Source organism: Bos indicus, chromosome X, assembly GCF_029378745.1.
Source record: "Bos indicus isolate NIAB-ARS_2022 breed Sahiwal x Tharparkar chromosome X, NIAB-ARS_B.indTharparkar_mat_pri_1.0, whole genome shotgun sequence".
In the NCBI taxonomy this organism is placed as follows: domain Eukaryota; kingdom Metazoa; phylum Chordata; class Mammalia; order Artiodactyla; family Bovidae; genus Bos; species Bos indicus.
Genome location: NC_091789.1, coordinates 63,279,951 through 63,307,752, shown reverse-complemented (window position 1 = coordinate 63,307,752; position 27,802 = coordinate 63,279,951). Strand labels below are relative to the sequence as shown.

Here is a 27,802-nt window from a genome sequence, read left to right as displayed (position 1 = left end):
CCAACCCAGAGAGTACAGTTTTGTGAGTTTTGACTAATGGTACCACCATAATCAAGATATAAGCTCCATCACTCTCAAAATTTACTCTGTATCCCTTTATAGTAAAATCCTTCCCCCACCTTAGTCCTTGGCAACTACTTATCTTTTTTCTGTCCCTTGTCCAGATTAAAAATAATTAATTGTAATCATGCAGTATGTAGGGCTTCCCTGATGGCTTAGATGGCAAAGAATCTGCATGCAATTCGGGAGACCTGGGATCATTCCCTGCATTGGGAAGATCCCCTGGAGGAAGGCATGGCAGTCCACTCCAGTATTCTTGCCTGGAGAATCCTCATGGACAGAGGAGCCTGGTGGGCTACAATTTACAGGGTTGCAAAGAGTCAGATACGACTGAGCAACCAACACAAATACAGTATGTAGACTTTGAATCTGGCTTTTTTCATCTAGCATAATGCCTTTGAGGGTCATCCATGTTTGTCTGTATCAGTCTTTCATTTCTTTATATTGCTGAATAATATTCTTTCGTTTGCATGTTTTAAAATTCATCAGTTGAAGGACGTTTATGTTGCTCTCAGGTTTTTCAGACTGACTAAATCCATTTTAAACATATAGTACAGATTTTGGTTTGAATATATGTTTTGTTTTAGTTGGAAAAATACCTAGGTGTGAGATTGCTGAGTGGTATAGTTAAGGGTATATTTAACTTTAGAAGAAACTGCCAAGTTGTTTTACAACCATATTGTATAAGGAGAGCTACAGTTGCTTCATTTCCTCACCAGCACTTAGTATATTCAGATTTTTTGCATTTATCAATTCTAATAAGTTAGTCCTCATGGTTTCAGTTTTCATGATATGTCCTCATGGTCTCAATTTTTCATTTCCCTGATGACTAATGATGTGTGTGACATTTGTGAATCTTCCTTGGTGAAGTGTCTATTCAAATTTTAATCCCATTTTTGAATTGGGTTGTTGGTTTCCTTATTCTTAAGTTTTGAGATTTCTTTATATTTTCTGAATGTGCTTGTGCTCAGTCACCCACTCATGTCTGACTCTTTGTGACTCCAGGGACTGTAGCCCACTAGGCTCCTCTGTCGATGCGATTTCCCAGGCAAGAATATTGGAGTGGGTTGCCATTTCCTCCTCCAGGGGATCTTCCCAACCCAGAGATCAAACCCACGTCTCTTACGTCTCCTGCATTGGCAGGTGGATTCTTTACCACTGCTCCACCCGGGAAACTGTATATTCTGGATAAAAGTCCTTTATCAGTAATGTGATCTGCAAATAATTTCTTCTAGTTGGTGGCTTTCCTTTTTATTCTCTTAACGTTTTTCAAAAGCAGAAGTTCTTAATTTTGATGAATTCCTATTTTATAAAATTTCTTTTATGAATTGTACTTTTGGTGTCATATCTAAGAACTCTTCACCTAACCTAAGATCACAACTATAGTCTCCTGTATTTTCTTTTAGAAGTTTTAAAGTATTGGGGTTTACATTAAAGTGTGTCTATGATACATCTTGAGTTAATTTTTGTAGATGGTATGAGATATAAGGGCTTCCCTGGTGGCTCAGAGGGTAAAGCATCTGCCTGCGATGCAGGAGACCTGGGTTTGATCCCTGAGTCAGGAAGATCCCCTGGGGAAGGAAATGGCAACCCACTCCAGTACTCTTGCCAGGAAAATCCCATGGACAGAGAAGCCTGGTAGACTTCAGTCCATGGGATCACAAAGAGTCGGACACGACTGAGCAATTTCACTTTCAACTACAAAATTAGTGAGATATAAAGTTCATATTATTTTATGTTTTGCTTATGATTGTCCAAGTAGTCCAGCAGCATTTGTTGAAAGGCTATTTTTTCTCCATTGAATGGCCTTTGCATCTTTGTTGAAAATCAATAGAGCCATAAATGTGGGTCCCTTCTCTGTTTGTTGACTCTTCATTCTATTCCATTGGCATATTTGTCTAACCTTTTTCCAAAACCACACTGACTTTAAAACTATATTTTTACATTGCCTTGAAATCACATAGCATGTACCTTCCAACATATTTCTCTTTCAAAATCGTTTTGGTCATGCTGCTTTTTTTGCCATTCTTTAGAAGATGTAGAACTCTCCAGATTATTCATCTTTCCTTGAGTAAGCTTTGGTAATTGTGTCTTTCAAATAATTCATCCATTTCATCTAAGATATTAAGCTAACTGGTGTAAAGTTATTCATAATGTCTCCTTTTTATTCTTTAGTATCTGTAGAATCTATAATGAAGACTTCTCTTTTGTCCCTATATTAGTAATTTGCATCTTCTATTTTTGTTAATCTTGCTAGAAGTTTATCAATTTTACTGATTGTCATAGAAAGCCAGATTTTGGTTTCACTGATTTTTTTCTATTGATTTTTGTGTTCAATTTCACTGACTTCTGCTTTTTATTATTCATTCCTTCTATTTTCTCTTGGTTTATTTTATCCCACTTTTGCTAGTTTCATAAGGCATTGATTTGAGACTGTTCCCCTTTTCTACTGTGAAGAAGTGAAGTGTGAAGTGAAGTCGCTCAGTTGTGTCTGACTCTTTGCAACCCCATGGACTGTAGCCTACTACGCTCCTCTGTCCATGGGATTTTCCAGGCAAGAGTACTGGAGTGGGTTGCCATTTCCTTCTCCAGAGGATCTTCCTGACCCAGGGATCAAACCCAGGTCTCCCGCACTGTAGGCAGACGCTTTACCGTCTGAGCCACCAATTTCGACTATAGGTACTTATAAATTTCTCTTTAAGTACTTCATTAGTTGAATCCCACTAATTTTGATATGCTATCTTTCATTTTCTTTTAGTACAAAATACTTTCTAATTTCCCTTCAGTGACAGGCTGTTTATTAATTTTGTTGCGGTTTAATCACTCCGTCATGTCTGACTGTTTTGCAACCCATGGACTGTAGCCTGCCAGGCTTCTCTGTCCGTGGGATTTCCCAGGCAGAATATTGGCATGGGTTGCAATTTCCTTCTCCAGGGCATCTTCCCGACCCAGAGATAGAATCCATGTCTCATGCATTGGCAGTCAAATTCTTTAATGCTGAACCACCAGGGAAGCCTGTCCATGGGATTACCAGCATATTAAAAGTGGTTTCTTCTTGGGCTTGAATTGTGTGTATGGAATGTTTCTTTTTTTCCCATATACTTTTATGTTTTTTTTTCTATGTTTTTGTGTGTTTTCCAGTTTTCTACACTGATGAGAAAATAATCAATTATTATAAAATATTACTCTACATTTTTTAGCACTTTATAATTGACTTTATAATTTCCTTCGAAATGGCAACCCACTCCAGTATTCTTGCCTGGAGAATTCCATGGGCAGAGAAGCCTGGCAGCCTACAGTCCATGAGGTCACAAAGAGGTGGACACAACTGAGTGCCTAAGCACATAAAATTGACAGAGTTTTATCTAATGTTTCCACATTAGCTTATAAATATGTAATCCATATTTCATGGATGTTGAAAATTGAGATTGACTGAGTCAGATGACTTGCTCAATGCTACACAACTAAAGCTAATTAGGATTCAGACCCAGGTTTTCTGACTCCCACTTCATCATCCTGAAGAAGTTGGAAATAAAGATTTGAAAAGTAAATTGGAATTTATCTTGTGAGAAGCTGGAAAGAATCACAGAGGGTCTTTGAGGCAGTAAGCAACTTGAGGCATTTATCTCAGTGTAGTTTTAATTTGAATCTCTGATTACTAATGAAGTTGAACAGTTTTTCTGATTTATTGCCTGGTCTCATTTCTTCTCTAAATTGCTACTCATGGCCTTAGATGATTTTTCTATTGGATTGATTGGTACTTTATTTACTGATTTGAATGATTAAAAAATATTCCAGGGAGGCGGTCCTAAGATGGCAGAGGAATAGGATGGGGAGACCACTTTCTCCACGACAAATTCATCAAAAGAACATTTGAACGCTGTTTCCACAAAACAACTTCTGAATGCCAGCAGAAGACATCAGGCACCCAGAAAAGCAGCCCATTGTCTTCAAAATGAGATGGAGAAGTCTTGAGGATACTGTAAGAATAAGACTGAAAACCAGAGGCAGGAGGCTTAAGTCCAAATCCTGAGAACACCAGAGAACTCCTGACTCCAGGGAACATTAATCTATAGGAGCTCATCGAATGCCTCCATACCTACACTGAAACCAAGCACCACCCAAGGGCCAACAAGTTCCAGAGCAAGATATACCACGCAAATTCTCCAGCAGCGCAGGAACATAGCCCTGAGGTTCAATATACAGGCTGCCCAAAGTCACTCCAAACCCATTGATATCTCATAACTTACTACTGGATACTTCATTGCACTCCAGAGAGAAGAAATCCAGCTCCACCCACAAGAACACCAAAACAAGCTTCCCTAACCAGGAAACCTTGACAAGCCACCTGTCCAACCCCACCCACAGCGAGGAACCTCCACAATAAAGAGGAACCACAGACTGCCATAATATGGAAAGGCCACCCCAAACCCCAAACACTGCAATATAAACAAGATGAAAAGGCAGAGAAATACTCAGCAGGTAAAGGAACAGGATAAATGCCCACCAAACCAAAGAGGAAGAGATAAGTAATCTACCCGATAAAAAATTCCAAATAGTGATAGTGAAAATGATCCAAAATCTTGGAAACAAAATGGAATCACAGATAAACAGCCTGGAGACCAGGACTGAGAAAATGCAAGAAAGGTATAACAAGGACCTAGAAGAAATAAAAAAGAGTCAATATATAATGAATAATGTAATAAATGAGATCAAAAACACTCTGGAGGGAACCAACAGTAGAATAACAGGCAGAAGATAGGATAAGTGAGGTAGAAGATAGAATGGTAGAAATAAATGAAACAGAGAGGAAAAAGGAAAAACGAATTAAAAGAAATGAGGACAATCTCAGAGACCCCTGGGACAATGTTAAATGCCCCAACATTCAAATCATAGGAGTCCCAGAAGAAGACAAAAAGAAAGACCATGAGAAAATACTTGAGGAGATAATAGCTGAAAACTTCCCTAAAATGGGGAAGGAAATAATCACCCAAGTCCAAGAAACCCAAGAGTCCCAAACAGGATAAACCCAAGGCGAAACACCCCAAGACACATATTAATCAAATTAACAAAGATCAAACACAAAGAACAAATATTAAAAGCAGCAAGGGAAAAACAACAAATAACACACAAAGGGATTCCCATAAGGATAACAGCTTATCTTTCAATAGAAACTCTTCAGGCCAGGAGGGAATGGCAAGACATACTTAAAGTGATGAAAGAAAATAACCTACAGCCCAGATTACTGTATCCAGCAAGGATCTCATTCAAATATGAAGGAGAAATAAATTACAGACAAGCAAAAGCTGAGAGAATTCAGCACCACCAAACCAGCTTTCCAACAAATGCTAAAGGATCTTCTCTAGACAGGAAACACAAGGGTGTATAAACTCGAACCCAAAACAATAAAGTAAATGGCAACACGATCATACTTATCAATAATTATCTTAAATGTAAATCGGTTGAATGCCCCAACCAAAAGACAAAGACTGGCTGAATGGATACAAAAACAAGACCTCTATATATGTTGTCTACAAGAACCCACCTCGAAACAAGGGACACATACAGACTGAAAGTGAAGGGCTGGAAAAAAATATTCCATGCAAATAGAGACCAAAAGAAAGCAGGAGTAGCAATACTCAAAGCAGATAAAATAGACTTTAAAACAAAGGCTGTGAAAAGAGACAAAGAAGGACCCTACATAATGATCAAAGGATCAATCCAAGAAGATATAGCAATTATAAATATGTATGCACCCAACATAGGAGCACTGCAATATGTAAGGCAAATGCTAACAAGTATGAAAGGGGGAATTAACAATTACACAATAATAGTGGGAGACTTTAATACCCCACTCACACATATGGATACTAAACAGAAAATTAACAAGGAAACACAAACTTTAAATGATACAATAGACCTGTTAGACCTAATTGATATCTATAGGACATTTCACCCCAAAACAATGAATTTCATCTTTTTCTCAAGCGCACATGGAACCTTCTCCAGGATAGATCACATCCTGGGCCATAAATCTAGCTGTGGTAAATTCAAAAAAATTGAAATCATTCCAAGAATCTTTTCTGACCACAGTGCAGTAAGATTAGATCTCAATTACAGGAGAAAAACTTAAAAATTCCAACATATGGAGGCTGACCAACACGCTGCTGAATAACCAACAAATCACAGAAGAAATCAAAAAAGGAATCAAAATATGCATAGAAACGAATGAAAATGAAAACACAACAACCCAAAACCTGTCGGACACTGTAAAAGCAGTGCTAAAGGGAACGTTCATAGCAATACAAGCATACCTCAAGAAACAAGGAAAAAGTCAAATAAATAACCTAACTCTACACCTAAAACAACTAGAAAAGGAAGAAATGAAGAACCCCAGGGCTAGTAGAAGGAAAGAAATCTTAAAAATTAGGGCAGAAATATATGCAAAAGAAACAAAAGAGACCATAGCAAAAATCAACAAAGCCAAAAGCTGGTTCTTTGAGAGGATAAATAAAATTGACAAACCATTAGCCAGACTCATCAAGAAACAAAGGGAGAAAAATCAAGTCAATAAAATTAGAAATGAAAATGGAGAGATCACAACAGACAACACAGAAATACAAAGGATCATACTAGACTACTATGAGCAATTATATGCCAATAAAATGGATAACTTGGAAGAAATGGACAAATTCTTAGAAAAATACAACTTTCCAAAACTGAACCAGGAAGAAATAGAAAATCTTAACAGACCTATCACAAGCAAGGAAATTGAAACATTAATCAGAAGTCTTTCAGCAAACAAACACCCAGGTCCAGATGGCTTCACAGCTGAATTCTACCAAAACTTTAGAGAAGAGCTAACACCTATCCTACTCAAACTCTTCCAGAAAATTGCAGAGGAAGGTAAATTTCCAAACTCATTCTATGAGGCCACCATCACCCTAATACCAAAACCTGACAAAGATGCCACAAAAAAAGAAAACTACAGGCCAATATCACTGATCAACATAGATGCAAAAATCCTTAACAAAATTCTAACAATCAGAATCCAGCAAAACATTAAAAAGATCATACATCATGACCAAGTGAGCTTTATCCCAGGGATGCAAGGATCCTTCAATATCCACAAATCAATCAATGTAATACACTACATTAACAAATTGAAAAATAAAAGCCATATGATTATCTCAATAGATGCAGAGAAAGCCTTTGACAAAATTCAACATCCATTTATGATTAAAAAAAAAAAACCTCCAGAAAGCAGGAATAGAAGGAACATACCTCAACATAATAAAAGTTATATATGACAAACCCACAGCAAACATTATCCTCAATGGTGAAAAATTGAAAGCATTTCCCCTAAAGTCAGGAACAAGACAAGAGTGCCCACTCTCACCACTACTATTCAAAATAGTTTTGGAAGTTTTGGCCACAGCAATCAGAGCAGAAAAAGAAATAAAAGGAATCCAAATTGGAAAAGAAGAAGTAAAACTCTCACTGCAGATGACATAATCCTCTACATAGAAAACCCTAAAGACTCCATCAGAAAATTACTAATCAATGTAAAGTGGCAGGATAAATCAACACATAGAAATCCCTTGCATTCCTATACACTAATAATGAGAAAATAGAGAAATTAAGGAAAGAATTCCATTCACAATTGCAATGAAAAGAATAAAATACTGAGGAGTATATCTACCTAAAGAAACAAAAGACCTATATGTAGAAAACTATAAAACACTGGTGAAAGAAATCAAAGAGGACACTAATAGGTGGAAAAATATACCGTGTTCATGGATTGGAAGAATCAGTATAGTGAAAATGAGTATACTACCCAAAGCAATCTATAGATTCAATACAATCCCTTTCAAGCTACCAATGGTATTTTTCACAGAGCTAGAACAAATAATTTCACAATTTGTATGGAAATACAAAAACCTCGAATAGCCAAAGCAATCTTGAGAAAGAAGAATGAAACTGGAGGAATCAACCTGCCTGACTTCAGGCTCTCAAGACAGTATGGTACTGGCACAAAGACAGAAATATAGATCAATGGAACAAAATAGAAAGCCCAGAGATAAACCCATGCACCTATGGACACCTTATCTTTGACAAAGGAGGCAAGAATATACAATGGAGAAAAGACGATCTCTTTAACAAGTGGTGCTGGGAAAACTGGTCAACCACTTGTAAAAGAATGAAAGTAGAACACTTTCTAACACCACACACAAAAATAAACTCAAAATGGATTAAAGATCTAAACGTAAGACCAGAAACTATACAACTCCTATAGGAGAACATAGGCAAAACACTCTCCGACATAAATCACAGCAGGATCCTCTATGACGCACCTCCCAGAATATTGGAAATAAAAGCAAAAATAAACAAATGGGACCTAATTAAAATTAAAAGCTTCTGCACAACAAAGGAAACTATAAGCAAGGTAAAAAGACAGCCTTCAGAATGGGAGAAAGTAATAGCAAATGAAGCAACTGACAAAGAATTAATCTCAAAAATATACAAGCAACTCCTTCAGCTCAATTCCAGAAAAATAAATGACCCAATCAAAAAATGGGCCAAAGAACTAAACAGACATTTCTCCAAAGAAGACATACAGATGGCTCACAAACACATGAAAAGATGCTCAACATCACTCATTATCAGAGAAATGCAAATCAAAACCACAATGAGGTACCATTTCACGCCAGTCAGAATGGCTGTGACCCAAAAGTCTACAAGCAATAAATGCTGGAGAGGGTTCAGAGAAAAGGGACCCACTTACACTGTTGGTGGGAATGCAAACTAGTACAGGCCACTATGGAGAACAGTGTGGAGATTCCTTAAAAAACTGGAAATAGAACTGCCATACGACCCAGCAATCCCACTGCTGGGCATACACACTGAGGAAACCAGAATTGAAAGAGACATGTGTACCCTAATGTTCATCACAGCACTGTTTACAATAGTCAGGACATGGAAGTGACCTAGATATCCATCAGCAGATGAATGGATAAGAAAGCAGTGGTATATATACACAGTGGAATATTACTCGGCCATTAAAAAGAACACATTTGAATCAGTTCTAATGAGGTGGATGAAATTGGAGCCTATTATACAGAGTGAAGTAAGGCAGAAAGAAAAACACCAATACAGTATACTAATGCACATATATGGAATTTAGAAAGATGGTAACAATAACCCTGTATGCAAGACAGCAAAAGAGACACAGATGTATAGAACAGTCTTCTGGACTCTGTGGGAGAGGGCGAGGGTGGGATGATTTGGGAGAATGGCATTGAAACATGTATATTATCATATATGAAACGAATCACCAGTCCAGGTTTGATGCATGATACAGGATGATCAGGGCTGGTGCACTGGGATTACCCAGAGGGATGGTATGGGGAGGGAGGTGGGAGGGGGTTTCAGGATGGGGAACACATGTACACACGTGGTGGATTCATGTCAATGTGTGGCAAAACCAATACAATATTGTAAAGTAGTTAGCCTCCAATTAAAATAAATAAATTTATATTAAAAAAGAAAATATTCCAGATATTAATACTGTATTTATATTAATACTTTATTTGTTGGAAATATCTTTTCCCTGTTTCTTGCTTATCTGTCTTTTCATTTCAATTTTGATCATCAGTGCCAACCTTACTGGGTCATTGTAAAGTCAAATACTGCTACTGCTACTGCTAAGTCACTTCAGTCGTGTCTGACTCTGTGTGACCCCATAGATGGCAGCCCACCAGGTTCCCCCATCCCTGGGATTCTCCAGGCAAGAACACTGGAGTGGGTTGCCATTTCCTTCTCCAATGCATGAAAGTGAAAAGTGAAAGTGAAGTCGCTCAGTCATGTCTGACTCTTAGCGACCCCATGGACTGCAGCCTACCAGGCTCCTCCATCCATGGGATTTTCCAGGCAAGAGTACTGGAGTGGGGTGCCACTGCCTTCTCCGAAAATCAAATAAGGAAAGCATATAAAACACTGAGGCCATTGTAGGGGTTCTGTAAATATCGTCTATGCCTCTTTCCTTGATGTACACTAAAATGGATGGAACCTGTGATTGCTCTCGATTTTGTGATTGGGCCATGTTTTCTAACCAGCATATTCTCCATCTCCTTCCTCACAGATTCAGAGACATATTGTGTGTTTCAAGACAAGAAGTATAGAGTCGGTGAGAGATGGCATCCTTACCTGGAACCTTATGGGTTGGTTTACTGCGTCAACTGTATCTGCTCTGAGGTACAGTTCCCAATGGCATGTGATTTCCGCTTTGCTCTTCAGCAGGCAGACATGCACTCAAGTGCCTAGATGGCCTGGGAGCATGGGTGATTAAAAACCTAAAAGAAGTTAGGAGACAGATTGCAAGGAAAAATACACATCTCCTGTCTTTTTCTTCTATTGCTTTTTGGCTTGATTTTCATGGGATCTCACTGAGTATTTGCTGTAGATACTTAAGCGGTCTCTTAGCCGAATGATGTAGGACATGGAAAAAGTAGAGTGCAGGAAAAGGCTCAATATAATGCCTGGATCATAAGACAACATTGTTTTTTAATATCATTTTCAAGACTGGTCGTTAGCTAGGAGATTAGGACAGATTATAAACTGGTTCACTGAAAGAGTGTATTTTATGTGGTTTCAGTGAATGACTATAATTACTAATAGGATTGAGGTGTTGAAACCTTGGCCTGTACCTAGTGAGGATTAGAGTCCTCTTGGCTTGGCGTTGGCTCCTGTCCAGTCACTCAAAGAGGCATTTGGATAGCTCTGCAGTAGACAAAGCAGGTAGTCCCATGGCCGTGACCCAGGATCACAGCTACGGTCCATCTTTCTGAACAAGCCTCTTCTGTCATACGCTAAGCCAGGGTTTCTCAGCCTCTACACTCTTGATATTTGGGGACAGATAATTTCTTGTTGTGGGGAGCTGTCCTGTCTATTGTGAGATATTTAACAGCACCCCTGGCCTCTATCCACTAGAAGCCAGTAGCATCCACCTCAGTTGTGGCAACCAAAAATATCTCAGGACATGCCCAAGGTTACTTGGAGAGCAAAGTGGTTCCTGGTGGATAACCAATGCACTAGGCCAATTGGGAAAAGAGACCTTATACTCAGCCTTGAGAATTGAGAATTCTGAACATGTAGAAAGAATTTTCAAGACCTGCCTCTCACTTGAGTCCTCATGGAACAACTGAAACCCCTCACTAGTGCCCAGGAGTCCTAACTTGCAAGCCTGATTCTTTTGCCATTTGAACAGAAAATTTGGCTTTCAGAATTTTGAGCATGTGGAAACCTAACCTTTAGGCAACATCAGGTAGTTTTAAGAAACTGCAGGGCTCTAGAATCAAGACAGACCAAGTTTCCAACCCTGGCTCTGCGACTTCTGAGCTGTGTTATGTTAAGCAAGTTATTTAACCTCTCTTAGATTCCTTCAGCTTCTTCTTCTTTAAAATGGTATAGTGGTATTACCTATTTCATAGGATTATGACAAGGGTTAAATTTACTAATCTGTCTCAGTGCATTAAAACAATGCTTGGTCATAGTCAATATTTGAGAAATGCTAACTGCTGTAACATTACCATCATTATGGTTATTATTTTTATTAATTTGTATTAGCTCTAGAACAGAAACCAATGTAAAGCATTAAGAAGGAATCAGTTTGACCTCAGCCAGGTGGAGTAGTTTCTGATGTGCTCTGGTGATCTTCAAGATGATACCACCTGGCTCTGAGGAGTGTGCCATATAAGGAGGCTCCGTGGTGTTTCCAAATGTAGTGCTCCAAGAATGTATTCTAGGAAGTACGCAAGAAAAGAAAAAAAGTTGTGCTAAGGTTATTTGAATTTAAATGGCTAGGGCAGTTATTAAACAGAGTATCTAGAGACTGAGTAAATGCCTGGTATGGTGTGATTATGTCAGATTCTTGACCCAATGCATTGGAAATGGACAGCTAAACCTTGGGGACTGAGGCTTTGCTCTCTTCAGGGCAGTGAAAATGTTAATATAATCCCAGTGCCAATGGCTCAAGTGCTAGGCATCTTCTCCCTCCATCATCTTCATCACCCTCTTCCCTCACCAGAGCCTGACAGATATAACCCTTGCTTCAAATGAGTTATGGATGGAAAATGTTAATGCAAAATTGGTTTCCAAGGTCTTCCTTTGTTCTAGCCATGGCTGAAAGCTGTCAGAGCTAGGGATCTTGTCAGTGTAAATCAGACAAGGACCCAGTTGCCCCCTCCTCTAGTCGTACTAGCTAATCAGCTCAATTCCAAACTCTAGCTTGGTCTCAGAAAAATTTTGACTTGCAAAAGAAGTGAGCAGAAGAAGCACTCAGCTTACTGGATCAAGGCAGAGTTATATGGACTCCAGAATCCATGTGCTAGGGCTCTCTCCTTGCCTAGGGGTGGGTAACAGCTCAAGGGACCCATCGCTCATTATCCCTTCCTTCCATGGCATTGGACAGGTGATTATGAAATCTGGCTAGGCTCTGGGAAGAGACGTGCAGAGCTAGGGAATGGTAGAAACATCACAGAGCCAAGTCAGAAGAAGCTTCCCAGTAATTGCGAGAGGCTTTGTAAACTAGGGTAGTAGTGATCCTTAGAAAAATACTCCAATAAATTTATCAGAAAAAAGAAAGAAAATGCTGATTTCATTCAGTTTCTCGGCAATGCGTTATTCACTGTCTGAGTGAGTCCCTGAATGACTGTTTCCCAAATTGGCATGATCCCAGTGACCTCTGAAAGACATTTATTTTGTTGTCATTTTTGCCTCTTTCTTTCAGAATGGGAATGTGCTTTGCAGCAGAGTCAGATGTCCAAGCCTTCATTGCCTGTCTCCTGTGCACGTTCCTCATCTTTGCTGCCCTCGCTGCCCAGGTAAACCAGTTCGCCTCTTTCTTTCCCAGCTGTGGTTTTCCTTCCTCTTTCTTCCACCCAACCCACCCCTTCTCCCTAATTCCCCAGAAGCAGAAACTTCCAGACAGGAATAACAATAGGACGCTTTCAGGCATCTTGCACCAGCCCCTAAATACTGTTTATATCCCAATTGGGGCACATTCTAGGCTCTAATAAGTTATTTGGTACACAGTAACAGGTCTTCATTGGGCTTTTAATCATTTGAAGGTGCCTATCAATTGAGGGAAAGGAATTTTGGCCCAGAGATTTTTCTGTGATCAACAGCCTCTTCCTGCCATGGGCAGCAGACACAAGGAGAGTTGTAGCATGGAGGCATGTGTCCTACGCAATTAGAGCTGGAATTGCATTTGAACATAGCTTCTAATTGATGATGGGCTGTTCATAAATCAAAGGAGCTGAACCAGTGAGGTTTATGTCAGTATAAAGCTGCTTGCTGGCTGAATGGTCACCTCCTCCAGACTGTACAGTTATGTATACATTGTTCAGAGTAGTGCTAAGGGGACAGCAGGCAGATACTTTTTCACAAGGCTATTAGGATATCTACCTTCCTGGTTGGCAGCTAGGGTGTTTGTCTGAGGCAGGGGCTCCCTCAGTGATACTTTGTTCATATCTGACTGATGCCAGGCTCCCACACCAGAGGAGTGCAAGCATGGAATGATTCAGAAAATGCCTGTGGGCCCACCAGCAATCCTAAGAAAAGCTAAGTGATCGTCTTAGCACCTGGGCGGTAGAAGCTTTGTAGTCCTATAAGTTGACTGTTTCCCTCAAGGACAGAGTTGGGGTCTATGGGTGGACTTTGAGGGATTAGTAAATCTTTTAAAATTGTTGGCAGTTTTTGGTGTAACAATGTATATGTGTAAATTCCTTTAGAGAAGATACATAGCTTTATTGGTATTCCTAAAGGGATGTACATAACCATAAAAACATGAAGAACCATTAATCTCCGTCATCCATGGTGTTTTTTTTCAAGTAGTGAGGAACTTCCAGAACTTACAAGAGAGAAACTAAAAGTGTCAGGGCAGAAATGGTAGGACTGAGGCCAGGAATGAGGTTCAGTGACAACTCAGTTAACTGAAATGTTACAGGAACAGAGATTTTGTTGAATGGAGACCATTTTTGTCCAATGGAGACCCAAACCCTTTTTGTCACCACTTTTATAACTTATGCTTTCTTACCTTGATAAATGGGCTTCCACAGTGGCTCAGTGGTAAAGAATCCACCTGCAGTGCAGGAACCACAAGAGATGTGGGTTCAATCCCTGGGTCGGGAAGATCCCCTGGAGGAGGGCATGGAAACCCACTCCAGTGTTCTTGCCTGGAGAATCCCATGGACAGAGGAACCTAGCAGGCTACAGCCCATGGGGTCTCAAAAAACTGGACATGACTGAAGCAACTTAGCACACATGCACCTTGATAAATACACTCTGATGAACATCTGGGATTCTTTCTAGATGTCAGAAGATCATGCCGTGTCACAGGTTTATTATTCTTAGTATTGGTTACAGTAGTATATGCTTTGATATATGAGAGACTGACTTGGCATGTGATCAATCTTAAAGTTATTCTTGAAATAAATCCCTAAGAGAGGTTTACTATTTTTGCATGTGTTTATTTGCTTCTTGGGCTTCCCTTTTGGCTCTGTGGTAAAGAATCTGCCTGCAATGCTGGAGACCTGAGTTCGATTCCTGAGTCGGGAAGATCCCCTGGAGAAGGAAATGGCAACCCACACCAGTATTCTTGCCTGGGAAATCCCACGGACCAAGGAACCTGGCGGGCTACAGTCCATGGGGTTGTAAAAAGAGTTAGGCATGACTTACAACTGAATAACAACAACAACATTTGCTTCTTCTGTTTAAACTGTATTACAAGGGTGTAGCACGGGAGGATTCTTTTTTTTTTTTTTTTTCATCTGCCAGGTTGCCTGTCAAATAGCCTTATAAAATCTTATCCCAGAAGTATCTAAAAGTGGTCTAATGTCATAGGAATTGATCTAAATGGCTGTGGAGAAATTATTCTTCCCTAGGAAGGAAATTGGGGCAGGGCCCAGACACAGAGCATAGAGTGGAAGTTCACAGAGTGGAAGATGGCTGTCATCTACCCCAACTGCATAAACGGAAGCAAGTCCTAAGAAAAAGGGAAAGTACAAGTTAGCAGTTCTTTTCAGAGAAAAAGAAAGTATTAAAAGAATTAAGATCATAAGTCCCAGAAATGAGAAAATGGAGAGAAATAAACATCATCATCTTTAAGACTTAAAAGATAGAAACAGCTGTTCATTTTCTTTGCCTTCTTGTTCTTATAGGTCATTTCCTTGTGAGTTCATTTTTCTTTCTAACTGTAACCTTTAACAGTTCTTTCTGTAGGTAGTGGTCCTAAAGTTCCCTAATTCTTATATGCAAAACTGTCTTTATTTTGCCCTCATTCTTAAGTGATAATTTGGCTGGGTATAAAATTATAGATTCGTGTTTATTTTCCCTCAGCCCTTTGAAGATATTAATAAATAGTTTCATGACTTCCTTTGTTTGTGGATAAGAAGTCTGCTTTGATTATAATTCTTTTATACATAATCTGTCTTCTAGCTTTTAAGATTTTCTCTTTTTCCTTTGATGCAAACAAGGAGGTGTTTTGATATATGATTTATTTTTATTTAGCCTGCTTAGCATATGACTTTTTCCAGCCAATGGACTCACATTTTTCTTCAATTTCAAGTCATTATTTTTGTGAAAAGCATATTTTCTTCTATTTTTTATCATTCTTAGCCTTGTCTTCGGTGTATGTCATTGCATTTCATTTAATTTAAGCTCTGTGTCTCTTAATGTCTCCTTTATTTTTCTCCCTAATGATATATTGGTATACTCCCTGTAATGATATATAACTTCAACTTGGCCTTCCAATTCATGAATTGTTTCTCCAGTTTTTTCATGCCTACTATTTAGGCTGTCTGTTGGGTCTAGTTTTATTTTTTAAAAACTGTATTTCCACCCATTTTTTAATTATATGTAAAAAATATCTACATATTGCCATTTTGTAAACCCCTGTTACTGTTTCTTGAGGTCTTGTTCTCTTATTTATGGCTTTAAGGTATTTAAATATTTATTTAAAGTCTATTTCTGATTGTTTAAATATGCATATTTTCAGGTGTGAATTCTCACTTTTGTTAGATTTCTTGATAGCTTTCCTTAGTTCCAAAGTTCCCCTTGTTTTCTAAAATTTTTGTCTAAAAGCTCATCATCCATGGGTTTTCTCTTGCATAAGTCCTTCCTTTTCAGGCCTTGTAGCTTACTTAGCATTAAACCAGGTCGTATGTTGGTGTCCCACCTTGGACTCCATCATGTCTGGATAGTCTGCTTCTACCTCTGTTTTCTTGTGCAGGGCTACTCCTTGGACTGGGACCTCAGCTGCAGCTGCCTTTCTTGGGCAGTCAGTCCATGCGAGAGAATGAACTTGGGTGGGCAAACAATGTCAGCCCCTGTTTACATGTGAAGAGTGGGACTATAAGTTCTCAGACTTACACAGAAAGCCATTTATAGGCCATAGTTCTTGCTCAGCTGCCTGGATATAGCTATCTATATCTGGCCCAAACTGCCAGTGGAGCATATCATGTTGGCCCTCATTTATTGCTGTACTTTCCTTTTGCCTGTGTTTTATTTAATAGAGTTTCCTTTTGTTTCTAAGGATGATTTTGCAGTTTTAAAGTTTTATTTATTTATTTTTACTTTTATATTTCATCTCTTATTTTTCTTTGTTTGGAAAATAGCACAGCATTTTCTCATGTGTTCTCTCTGCCATATTGACCTGGAATGCAAATCAGCAATTCTTTCTTTCTGTTGAAGATAAAACAAAAATAAACAGGTTTAAACTATAGCAGAGAAGAATGGAGTTTGATAAAAGAAAGAACTTTGGGACACAGTGATTGTTAAATCCTAGAATAAATGACTAAGGAGAATTTTAGTCTCTTTACTGCCTGTTTCTGGAAATAAAAAGATATCCATCCATCTGAGATAGAGTTGGCATAGTTTTGCTTTGAGACAGGGCAGTGGATGTGATGACTTCTCTGTATTCCTTCCACCCCAATTATTATTAGGCATGAGGAAACTCATGCCTTCAGGGCCACAGGAATGTTTGGTCAAAGGAAGGGGCTCTAGTTTTGTGTCTTAACCCAATGGAAAGCACTGTGATGAAAACATCTTCACTGAAAAATAGAATATTTAAAGCCAAGGTAATGAGCAAGTTCTATATCAAAAAGGGAAATCAAATAAGGGAGCCATACATCCAAGGTTTTATATACAATCTTACAGCCATATCAACTTCAGGGAGTGTTTACTTGGTAGTGATGGACTTGGTGGGAAGGTCCTACCTGCCATGCCTAGAGCCCATCTTCCACTGTAGTAGACAGAGGAGACTTCAACCCCTGTCTGTTTCTGTGTATCCCATGGCTCTTGCTTTCTAAACTTCTTACCCCTTGAAATTCCCAAGGTTCTCACCTGAATTTGAGCTTGTCTCATGTAGCTCCTGCTGAACCGTGGAAATCAGAGTATGCAGACTGCTTTTCCAGAATTACCAAAGAGAAATCTAAATCAATTCTCATGAAGAGCAAGTTAAAACTTTTTCTCCAGCACTTCCCTTGGTCTCCATGGTAGAGGTTAAGTCTTGATCACGAACTACAGGGCTCTACTGGGGCCAAAGTGGGTGGTAGTACAGGAAGGGTAGAGCATTCTTAATAAGAAAGTCAAGACTGTACTGGAGTCAGAAAGGTCATTAAATTCATCCCAGTCTCTAAACAGGAGTCAATCTATTACCCCTAATGAGAGATTTGTTGGAATGGAATTTCATATCTTCTTTTTTGGAGGGAGTTGAATGGTAAAGGGGAAAAGGGGAGAGAAAGAATATGACTTGTTTCCTTCTGTTCTTCATGTATAATTTTATCACCAAGAGATGACTTTTGTAGTGATTAGGAGCCTAAATCATGTAATTATGTAACAGTTTTCTTAATTAGTCATTCCATTAAGAATTTGTTATTCAGAATGGATAAATATTGGTTCCATTAGAAATAGTCCAACATTCCTGGGTCATTAAAGAGCTGTTATAAATTTGCCAAAATATCTGACTTGATCTGTTATCAGAGACTTAATCTAGTGTTTCCTTTAGGCTAGATGTGAAGAGGTTTAGTTCTATGATATGGTTTTAGTAGAGAGAGTGACAGTGTGATTTTGCCAAGAGAGGCACTCCTCACCCCAGTCTTTTACATTCCAGTTAGGTTAAGGAAGCACCCTTTCCACAAATGCCCTGTGCTCCCATAAGGAGATGCTGGAAGTCCTATGCCATTTCTCTCTCAACAGGAGAGCTAGCTAGCTAATATAGGCATTTCTGCTATAATGCAATATGTGCTTTTCTGAAAATCCTCCCATTCTGCAGAACTGTACACTGAAAAATAACAGGGCTTAAGGAAAAAACAAAATTGGAGCAGACAGCTCTGAACTTGTGCAACTTTGTAACTAGAGTACTAATAAAACAACTATACTAACAAAATACTAGTGTGGTTTAAAAGGCATCTTAGATTTCTAATAAAAAAAATATTACAATAAGTAGAGACTTCATCCTTTAAAATGGTGACTTTAGCTTGAAGGAAGGAGGTATAAGAAAGAGTTGAGGCCATTGAGTTATAGAGACAAGAGAAAAATGCCCAAGATCAGAATCATGTAATAAGCATTTGGAAGACCAAGCATATGGCCAAACTAAGCCAGAACCAAGGAAGAATGTGTGGTGAATAGCAATAGGATAGAGTACTGTGTCCTTTCATGGTTTGCAGAATTTCAGTTGTGTTAGTGTATACTTGGCATCTAGTTACTGTCTCTTGATGGTGCAAAATAGGAATTTGCTAAGAAAAATCATGTCTGAACCAATGCAATTTCTATTTTACATCAATATCATTTTCTTATCTACCACTTACATATGAACATGTTTGAATTACACAAGTCTATACCCTAGCAGAAACAGACTATGTAATATAGGAGGTAGCTATGTGGCATTTGGCCTTGGACAGTTTAGAGTGAGGGTTGCAAATCACTCAGCCACTCTGAATCTTTTCTTTTGGTCTGTAATCGCTGCCCTGTCTGCACTGTGTATTCCTATACATTTGTATAAAAAGAGGAGTCTAATTGTAGGACTATGTCAGTTTCCATGTCTGTGACTTCCAGTGTTTCAGGAATCAAGTAGACAAGTCTTTTTAGCTCCCTCCATTTGTTTTTTTTTTTTAAGGGCAAAAGTTCAAGGGGGAGATGTAGCTATTTTTGTGTTGTTGTGGTAAAGTACATGTAACATAAAATTTATGACTTTGCAGTGTATAATCGGTGGCATTAAGAACATTCACAATGTTGTGCAACATCACCACTAACCTAGTTCCTGAAATTTTTTACCACCTCAAGAAAGGAAACTTTGTACCCATTAAATAGTCACTCCCCATTACCCTCCTGCCTTAGCCCCTGGCAACCACTGATTTGCTTTCTGTTTCCATGCATTTTATTATTCTGGACATTTCATATAAATGAAACCATAAAATATGTGACCTTTTGCATCTGGCTTCTTTCACTTAGCATAATGTTTTAAGATTTATCCATGTTGTAGCATTTATCAGTAATTTATTCCTTTTAGTGATTGAATAATATTTCATTATATGGATATACCACATTTTGCTTATGCATTCATCAGTTGATGGACATTTGAGTTGTTTTTACCTTCTGGCTATTGTTAATAGTACTATGAACATTCAGGTGTAAGTTTTTGTGTGGCATATGTTTTCTATTATTTTGAGTATATACCTAGAAGTGGAATTTCTGAGTCACAGAGTAATTCTGTGTTTAACTTATTGAGGAATCACTTCCAAAATTTAAAGCTATCTCATTTTTTTTTGATTCATCTCTGCTGCCACTTCATGTTTGCTGCTGATTGCTGCTGTTGCCATCATCCATGTTTGATCGCCATTGTGCTCTTCTTGCTCCTTTTGCTCTTTTCTGAATTCTGTATTCACTTGCCTCCTGGGTTTGATTGAAAAAGATCAACTCCTTTTACATAGTAACAGCTAATTAGCATATTATTTTCCTTCAGTAAGGGAACTACGAAAGTCATAGTATACAAGATGATCAATCAAGGGTCATTTCTTTTCATACAAAAGATTTGTATTTTATGGCTTTGAGGGATCTTCATTCCCTGACCAGGGATTGAACTCAGGCCCTTGGCAGTGAAAGCACCAAGTCCTAACCACTGGACTGCCAGAGAATTCTCAAAAGATTGGCATATTTTTAACAAAACTCTTTCTGAGTCCAGAGCTATCCAAAAGCTTGAGGATTCTGGAATGTTGGTCTCTGGGATAGCGAGGTTATACTTTATTGTTGTTATTATTATCATCATTGTTAGCATTCTTATACTGATTGTTGAGAAGTGGCCACAGAGATATTCGCTGTTAATCAGTAGGCCCTCCATGTCTATACTGACTGCCCTGTTACCTCTCAGACCTCTTTCACTGTCTTCCATGCTTTATTTCCATTATTTTCCTCATACACTTGTTCCCTGAACACTGCAGAGTATAAAGGGTTAAAACTTCTCCAGGAAAGTGGCACTTAGCTTGCCTTGTGCCAGGTGAGGTGATCTTTGTATCTGGTAAACCCTGGGGATTTTAGTTGCTTTTTTAAAAAGAATACGATTTCCTATTTGTATTTGAGGAGCCCTTATGCCCCTGGAGAAGGAAATGGCAACCCACTCCAGTACTGTGGCCTGGAAAATCCCATGGACAGAGGAGCCTGGTAGGCTACAGTCCATAGGGTCGCAAAGAGTCGGACATGACTGAGCGACTTCACAAAATATGCCATATAAGAACAAGACATTTAGGACAGATATAGCTTTCTGTCGTGGTAGACCACAGCTCTTCTATTTCTTTCTATGGATGTTAATCAAAATTGGCCCCACGCAGAGGTGAAGAAGGTGGCGCATTATTGAGGAATACTGAAAAGCCCCATTTGTCTGAAATAAAATCTTCCATGTGCTTGTTATATTTTTAAAAACCTCTACCATTACAATCACTCTTCTGGGTTAAGACACTGTTTCCCAAAGTTTGCTGCAGGGAACATAATTTTATGGGATAATGATAGGGTTAACTAGAGAAAACATTTATATGGTCAAATAGACTCGAGAGTTTCTGGATTAGAGAAAGATAAATAGGTTTCTTTTTTTAAAGATAGGTTTCTTTTAATACCAGACTTCTCAGAGCCTTAAATATATTAATATGCATTATGAATCTATAAGTGAGAGTATGGGATGCAGTATTTTCCAAACTTATTCAGCCATAGAACTTATTTTTGGCTGTGTGTGCCACATGGCTTGTGGGATCTTAGTTCCCCAACCAGGGATTGAACTCCACAGTAAAACTATGGAGTCCTAACCAGTGGACCTCCACAGAATTCCTGGGACCTTTTTTTTGTAGAGCATTTTGAAAGATTAGTGTTCTTTAGTATATGTTTTAGGAAGTCTTTGGATTGTGCCATTCCATTTCTAGAAGCTATTTGTAGCAACAAGCTATTGAGAATTCCATGGACAGAGGAGCCTGGTGGGTTATGGTCCATGGGGTCACAAAAGAATTGGACACGACTGAGCAACTAACACTTATTGGTAAATATAGTATCTTAGTTTGGAGAAGTTCATTTGAGTAGCAAGCTGTTTTAGAACAGGACCTCAAATTCATGTTACCCAAACTTTAGCGTGCTTAAAGGGATTTGATAAAATGCAGACTGCCCTACACTAAAATTTCTGATTTGTTTGGACTGCTGAGGGTATTCTGCATTTTAAACAAGTACCTCAAGTAATTCCATTGTACTTGAATGGTGGATGACATAGGGTAATAGGGCCCAGGGGAAAGCTTGATAAAGGAGGTCAGGAGCACAGCCTTCAGAGAGCAGTCCTGGGCAAGATCTTGGAATAGAGGCCCCTGCACATCTGCAGAGGGCCGTGGGCAACTTGGCAGCATTGTTTCTCTGGTCATGGGGAGCACAAGCACACCAGAAACATACTTTGCCTATGTGACACTCCTCTCGGATCAACCCTGCAGTGACATGTACTCACTGTTCCTCTGGCTGGCCTCCCTACTCTCCCAGAGTTCCCACCCAACACTTTTCTCTTTTGCCATCGTCCACATTCAGAGCCCCTGGCTCTCAGGTCCAGAAAGAAGGACCCTCCGTGGGGAGCTCACCCCTTTACCCCACCCACTGTCCATGACTTGTTGGCGAGAAATGAATGGCATTTCTCGGAATTAGCCCAGGAATTTCTGCTGATAAACAAATGAAACTCTCAAAGGGAAAAGCAATCAACATAGTTTGAAATAAAATCAGTGTTTTCAGCTTAGTCTGTTTTCAACTTAGTTTGAAATAAGAGTCACATCTAGGGTATTTTAAGGAAAGGATTAGTAAAATGTCCTTTAGGGAGATTTCTTCCTGGTTGCAGGGCTGATCCAGAGATTAGGGCCTGCTTTCTGAGTAAGCAGAACAGGAGATGATTACCTGCATTTCCTATGGCCTGTCCAGCCAGCAATGTGTCAGACTCCTCCTCTTCCACCCTCCTTCCCTGCTAAGTTACCTGGTACCTGAAATGCTGTTATTCTTAAAGCTTCATCTGTTTATTTCAGACTTTGATTCCTGATAAATTCATCTCTCTTTGGAGGTGATAACTCTTATTAATCATTTTTTTTAAACTTTTTATTTTTATATTGGGGTATAGCCAATTAACAATATTGTAATAGTTTCAGGTGAACAGTGAAAGGACTCAGCTATACATATACATGTATCCATTCTTCCCCAAACTCCCCTCCTATCCAGGTTGCCACATAACATTGAGCAGAGATCCCTGTGCTATACAGTAGGTCCTTGTTGGTTATCCATATTAAATATAGCAGTGTGTACATGTCCATCCCAAACTCCTGAACTATCTTTTCCCTTTGGCAACCGTAAGTTCATTCCCTAAGTCTGTGAATCTTATTAATCATTTTTCATTTGACCAGCACACAAGATTTAGAAAACAGAATCTGATGGTAGTGAGTGGTGGTGGTGAGCTGGGGGAGATCCTGAGGCCACTAACCACAGGGGCGAGAGCTGGGCAGGTGTGGCGGGGGGTGGGGTAGGGTGGGGGAGATATGAAGGAATAAGCCAAGGAAATCAGGCTTTCAGTTCAGTTCAGTCGCTCAGTCATTTTGGACTCTTTGCGACCCCATGGACTGCAGCACGCCAGGCCTCCCTGTCCATCACCAACTCCCGGAGTTTACTCAAACTCATGTCCATTGAGTCAGTGATGCCATCCAACCATCTTATCCTCTGTCGTCCCCTTCTCCTCCCACCTTCAATCTTTCCCAGCATCAGGGTCTTTTCAAATGAGTTAGTTCTTCCCATCAGGCTTTACCTTTTGTATAGTCCTGCGGAGAACAAGCCTCTCTGTATTGTCAGGGATAAGTTCTTTATTCGTAGCAGAAGGCACAGTGATTTCTAGAATGAGTTGCCAGCTCTCAAGTTTTTCACTTTGGTGGTGTTAACTTAAAACCAATATGGTACAGAAGTAACCGAATATCCTTGCTATCTGTCGCCTAAAGCCAAAGGGTTTCACTTCAGGGTTTTGGATGCAAAAATGACTATAACCCAAAATTTTACCAGATTATTTGCAGCCACTAAGATAAATAGCGGTCTTTATTAGAGTGATTTTCCTCTTGATTTTTTGTATCTAGATTTTTACACTGTCAGCTATTCCCTCAAAGTGATTTTAGAAACTGGTGGACTGAGGGTATCAATTATTGAAACCTGTTCCAAAATCCACCTCCTCACAGGACTCCATTTTTTTGGCCATAAATGTAGTCTATTTTAGAAATATCCTAATGTGTTGTCTCTTGTCTTTGCCACATACATGCTAAGACCCAGAGAGTGGGAAGTGATCCAGCAATAGGTATGTGGCTGCTGAAACAGGGTTATATTTTTTTAGGGCTGCACTCCCTGAATTGGAGAGAGGCTATGAAGTATATATACTATATCTTTTAAAAAAAATGGATAAATCAAAGTTGTCTGCAGGAGGGAGATGAAGAAGGTTGTTTGGATATTTTTTTAATTGAGTAGAAAGGGAAAGACATCAAACTTGGGAGTAGAGATTATTTTTAAAACAGAGAGATAAGGTAAGTGTCCGTGCAAGTTTAGTTTTTATCTCCTTTAGCAAATTCATGCAGCTTTGATGTCTTCACATTTATGAGATCATGCCCTCAGGGATCTAAGGTCAAATCAAAGACCACACTCACCACCCTACCTTTTATAAGCTGTATTCCTTCATTATTTTAATAGGCGAAAAATGAGGGATTAGGGTTAGGGAGCAGAAGGAGCAGGGAAATGTGGCTTGCTTTCTTCCTCACTTTGTTTCTCTATTTCCCTGGCTCCCTCTTCCTTCCCTCTCTTTAAAAATCTTTTTATTTGTGAAAATTTTTATGGAATAAAGTATACATATATTGTAACAAAATTTCCAATTTTAATCACTTTCAATTGTACAGTTCTGTGCCATTAAATGCACTTATATTGTGTAACCCTCACCACCATCCATATCGGGAATTTTTTCATCTTCCCAAACTGAAATTCTATTCCTATAAACCACTCCCCATTTCCCCTCCCCCAGCTCCTGGCCACCACCATTCCACTCTCTGTCTCTGTGATTTGACTCCTCTAGGCACCTCATAGAAGTGGAATCATGCAGTATATTTCTGTGTATCATGTGTATGTGTGTATTTCTGTGTATCTATGTGTGCCTAGCTCATTTCACTTAGCAGAATGTTTTCCAAGTTCATGCATGTTGTACCATGTCTCTTTTTTAAATGGAAATGACAATGGAAAAGAAATGTGAGAAGGGGCTGGTGAAGAATCTAGCAAATGTTGGTTTTCTGAGCATATTTTTCATAGGATGAGGGAGACCACATCATCTTTGACAGTGACAGACATGACAACAATAAGTCCCAGTGATAACTGTGTGAAATGCTGGGTTTTGAAAGACAGACATATTCCTTATTAATGTTCCCCAGGGAATTTCAGAGAGCATCATGTAGTAGGAACTGATTTCCAGCAGGTTTTGTTATCTTTTGGAGAAGTCCTTAGGGGTACAACTGTTTCCCTGTTTCCCTTTACCTGGCCTCCTCTCAGATTGCTTTTTGAGGGCAATCATGTCTGGAGCTATTTGGTATGGTTTTATTAGAAAGATTACAAAGGGGTTAACTAGAGTATCAAACCTATGAGGCAATGTTGAAGGGAAAGTGAAATTACTGAGCCTGGTGAAAGAAAGATCAAAGGGACTTCAACAAACTTCAGAAGGATAAATGTATTTTAGAGCATGCTGATCAGCTTTCTCCTTCCATCTCCAAAGGGTAACAGTGGGCAAAAGTGAGCCTCAGCAAAAAAAGTTAGGTACAAGGAAGTACTTCCAGGCGCAAATAAGGTGAGCAGAAGTCTTTTTAATATTTATTTTTAATTGAAGGATAATTGCTTTACAATTTTGTGTTGCTTTTTGCCATACATCGACATGAATCAGCCGTAGGTATACACATGTTGCCTCCCTCCTGAACCTCCCTCCCACCTTTCAAGGTTGTCACAGAGGACTAGGTTGAGGGGAGCAGAAGTTTTTTGAAAGTCAATATATTATACCTCAAGCCTACTGCTGAGTAAGAGGAAGATGCACCTATGTGCACAAATAAACATAATGCAATTCAATTAACATGAGGGTCGAAATAGACAAAACTATATTGTAGAGGGAGGTGCATAAAAGTAATACAACTATAATGAAAACTGAGGCAACAATTGTCCCAAAAGTCAGGATGGTGGTTACGTCCAGTGGGGAAGGATGGAGCCTTCTGGGGTGTTGGCATTGCTGTCTTTCTTGACCTGTGTGGTAGTTACAGGGATGTTTGCTTTCTAATCATCAGTTCAACTGTACATTTATGTTTTAGGTGTGTCAGTTGTATTTCCCAGCATAGCATATATTTAAATGACACTACATTTTCATTTGTTTTGGATAGTTATGATTGGAGGCAAAAGGTGACCAGAAGACCTTTAAGTGATTTTCCAGGCAAGAGTACTGGAGTGGGGTGCCATTGCCCTCTCTGTTAAATGTTACAATCAAGCATAAGATTGTGTATATGCATACGGCTGTTTAGAGACTACTATTTTTGTTTGATGGGGTGCTCAAACCCCATGTTGCTTCAGTCATGTCCTACTCTTTTGAGATGCTGCTAACTGTAGCCCACCAGGCTCCTCTGTCCCTGGGATTTTCCTGGCAGAAATACTAGAGTGGGTTGCCATGCCCTCCTTCGGGGGATCTTCCCTACCCACGGACTGAACTCACGTCTCCTTCATTGCAGGCAAATTGCTTTGCAGCTGAGCCACCATGGACAGAGGAGCGTGGCGGGCTGCAGACCATGGGGTCACAAAGAGTTGGATTATTTTTGTTTACTTGTTGATATTATTTGGGGCTTCCGAGGTGGCACTAGTGGTAAAGAATCCGCCTGCCAGTGCAGGAGATGTAAGAGATGGGGGTTCAATCCTTAGGTCAGGAATATCCTGTGGAGAAGAAAATGGCAACCCGCTCCAGTATTCTTGCCTGGAAAATCCCATGGACAGAGGAGCTTTATGGGGTTGCACAAGAGTACACGACTGAAGCAACTTAGCATGCATGCATGCATGACATTATTTTAGCCTTCTGGGTGTTTGGTTTCATCTGGTCTGGGTTTTGTTTGTTTGTTTTTACACAAGGCAGAGCAATACCAAGGGCTTCCCTTGTGGCTCAGCTGGTAAAGAATCCGCTTGCAATGAGGGAGATGTGGGTTCGATCTCTGGGTTGGGAAGATCCTCTTGAGAAGGGAAAGGCTACCCACTCCAGTACTCTGACCTGGAGAATTCCATGAACTGTATAGTCCATGGAGTCACAAAGAGTCAGACACGACTAAGCGACTTTCACTTTCAGAGCAGTACCAAAGCCTGGAGAAGGATATGCTCTCTGCTCTCCAGGTATGCCCTTGGAACTAGTAAGAAGGCATTTGGGGGCATTTGTGGAGCTTTGACTTCCAGGCTGCAGAGTGTGTTTGCATCTGAATGAAGCCATCTGGCTTCAGGTCTGTATTACTGACCAGCCCATTTGGCATCCAGAATCAGGACCACATCTGAGATGGAGAGAGAGCTCCAGTCCTGTGGGTATGCATTCCCTCCCCCCAGGTGAGGGTGTGTTGTACTGTTAAGAGAGGGTGGTGACGAGGAAGGCACAGAGCCAGAAAAGACATGGGATCTAACCCTGCTGTTTCCCCAGTTCCCCATGGGACTTTCACAGAGCCGGCTAACATCTTTGTGCCTTTTTTCTCAACTTGTAAAACGAGTGTGATGATTTCTACCTTCTCTGAAGGCTGGCATTAACTGTGAAGACCAAGTTGATGTGGGAAATTACTTTGAAAAGTCTAAAGAAATTGCTTTGAAAAGTCTAAAGATATATATATATAGATATATATATATATATATATATATATATATATATATATATGCAAGGCAGTGTATAGCAGGGGAGAGAAAGAACATAAATCCCCAGTCCCCAGATTATATCACCAAGAGAAAATGAGGGTAAAGCCTGAAACTCAGTACTTGTCCCCATAGAACCCAGTGACAGCAGCTGGGTGCTCAGGCATAGACCATATGTCTCCAGCCTCAAGGAAAAGAGGGGTCTAAAGGAAACAGGTGACAAGTTCAGTGCGTGTCAGGCAGAAGGATAAAATAAATGGCACCACCTGTG

At 39.6% G+C, this 27,802-nt stretch overlaps 1 protein-coding gene across 10 annotated transcripts in view; it reads left to right on the top strand.

Annotated features, from left to right (window-relative positions):
* The window catches only part of CHRDL1 (chordin like 1), a 135,691-nt gene that overhangs the window by 30,472 nt on the left and 77,417 nt on the right, over window positions 1–27,802 (top strand). For all 10 annotated transcript variants that reach the window (XM_070784860.1, XM_070784861.1, XM_070784857.1 and 7 more), the window contains exons 3-4: window positions 10,202–10,314; window positions 12,848–12,941. In XM_070784860.1, coding sequence (XP_070640961.1) covers window positions 10,202–10,314; window positions 12,848–12,941 — 207 coding nt within the window. The remainder of the gene's footprint in view (window positions 1–10,201; window positions 10,315–12,847; window positions 12,942–27,802) is intronic.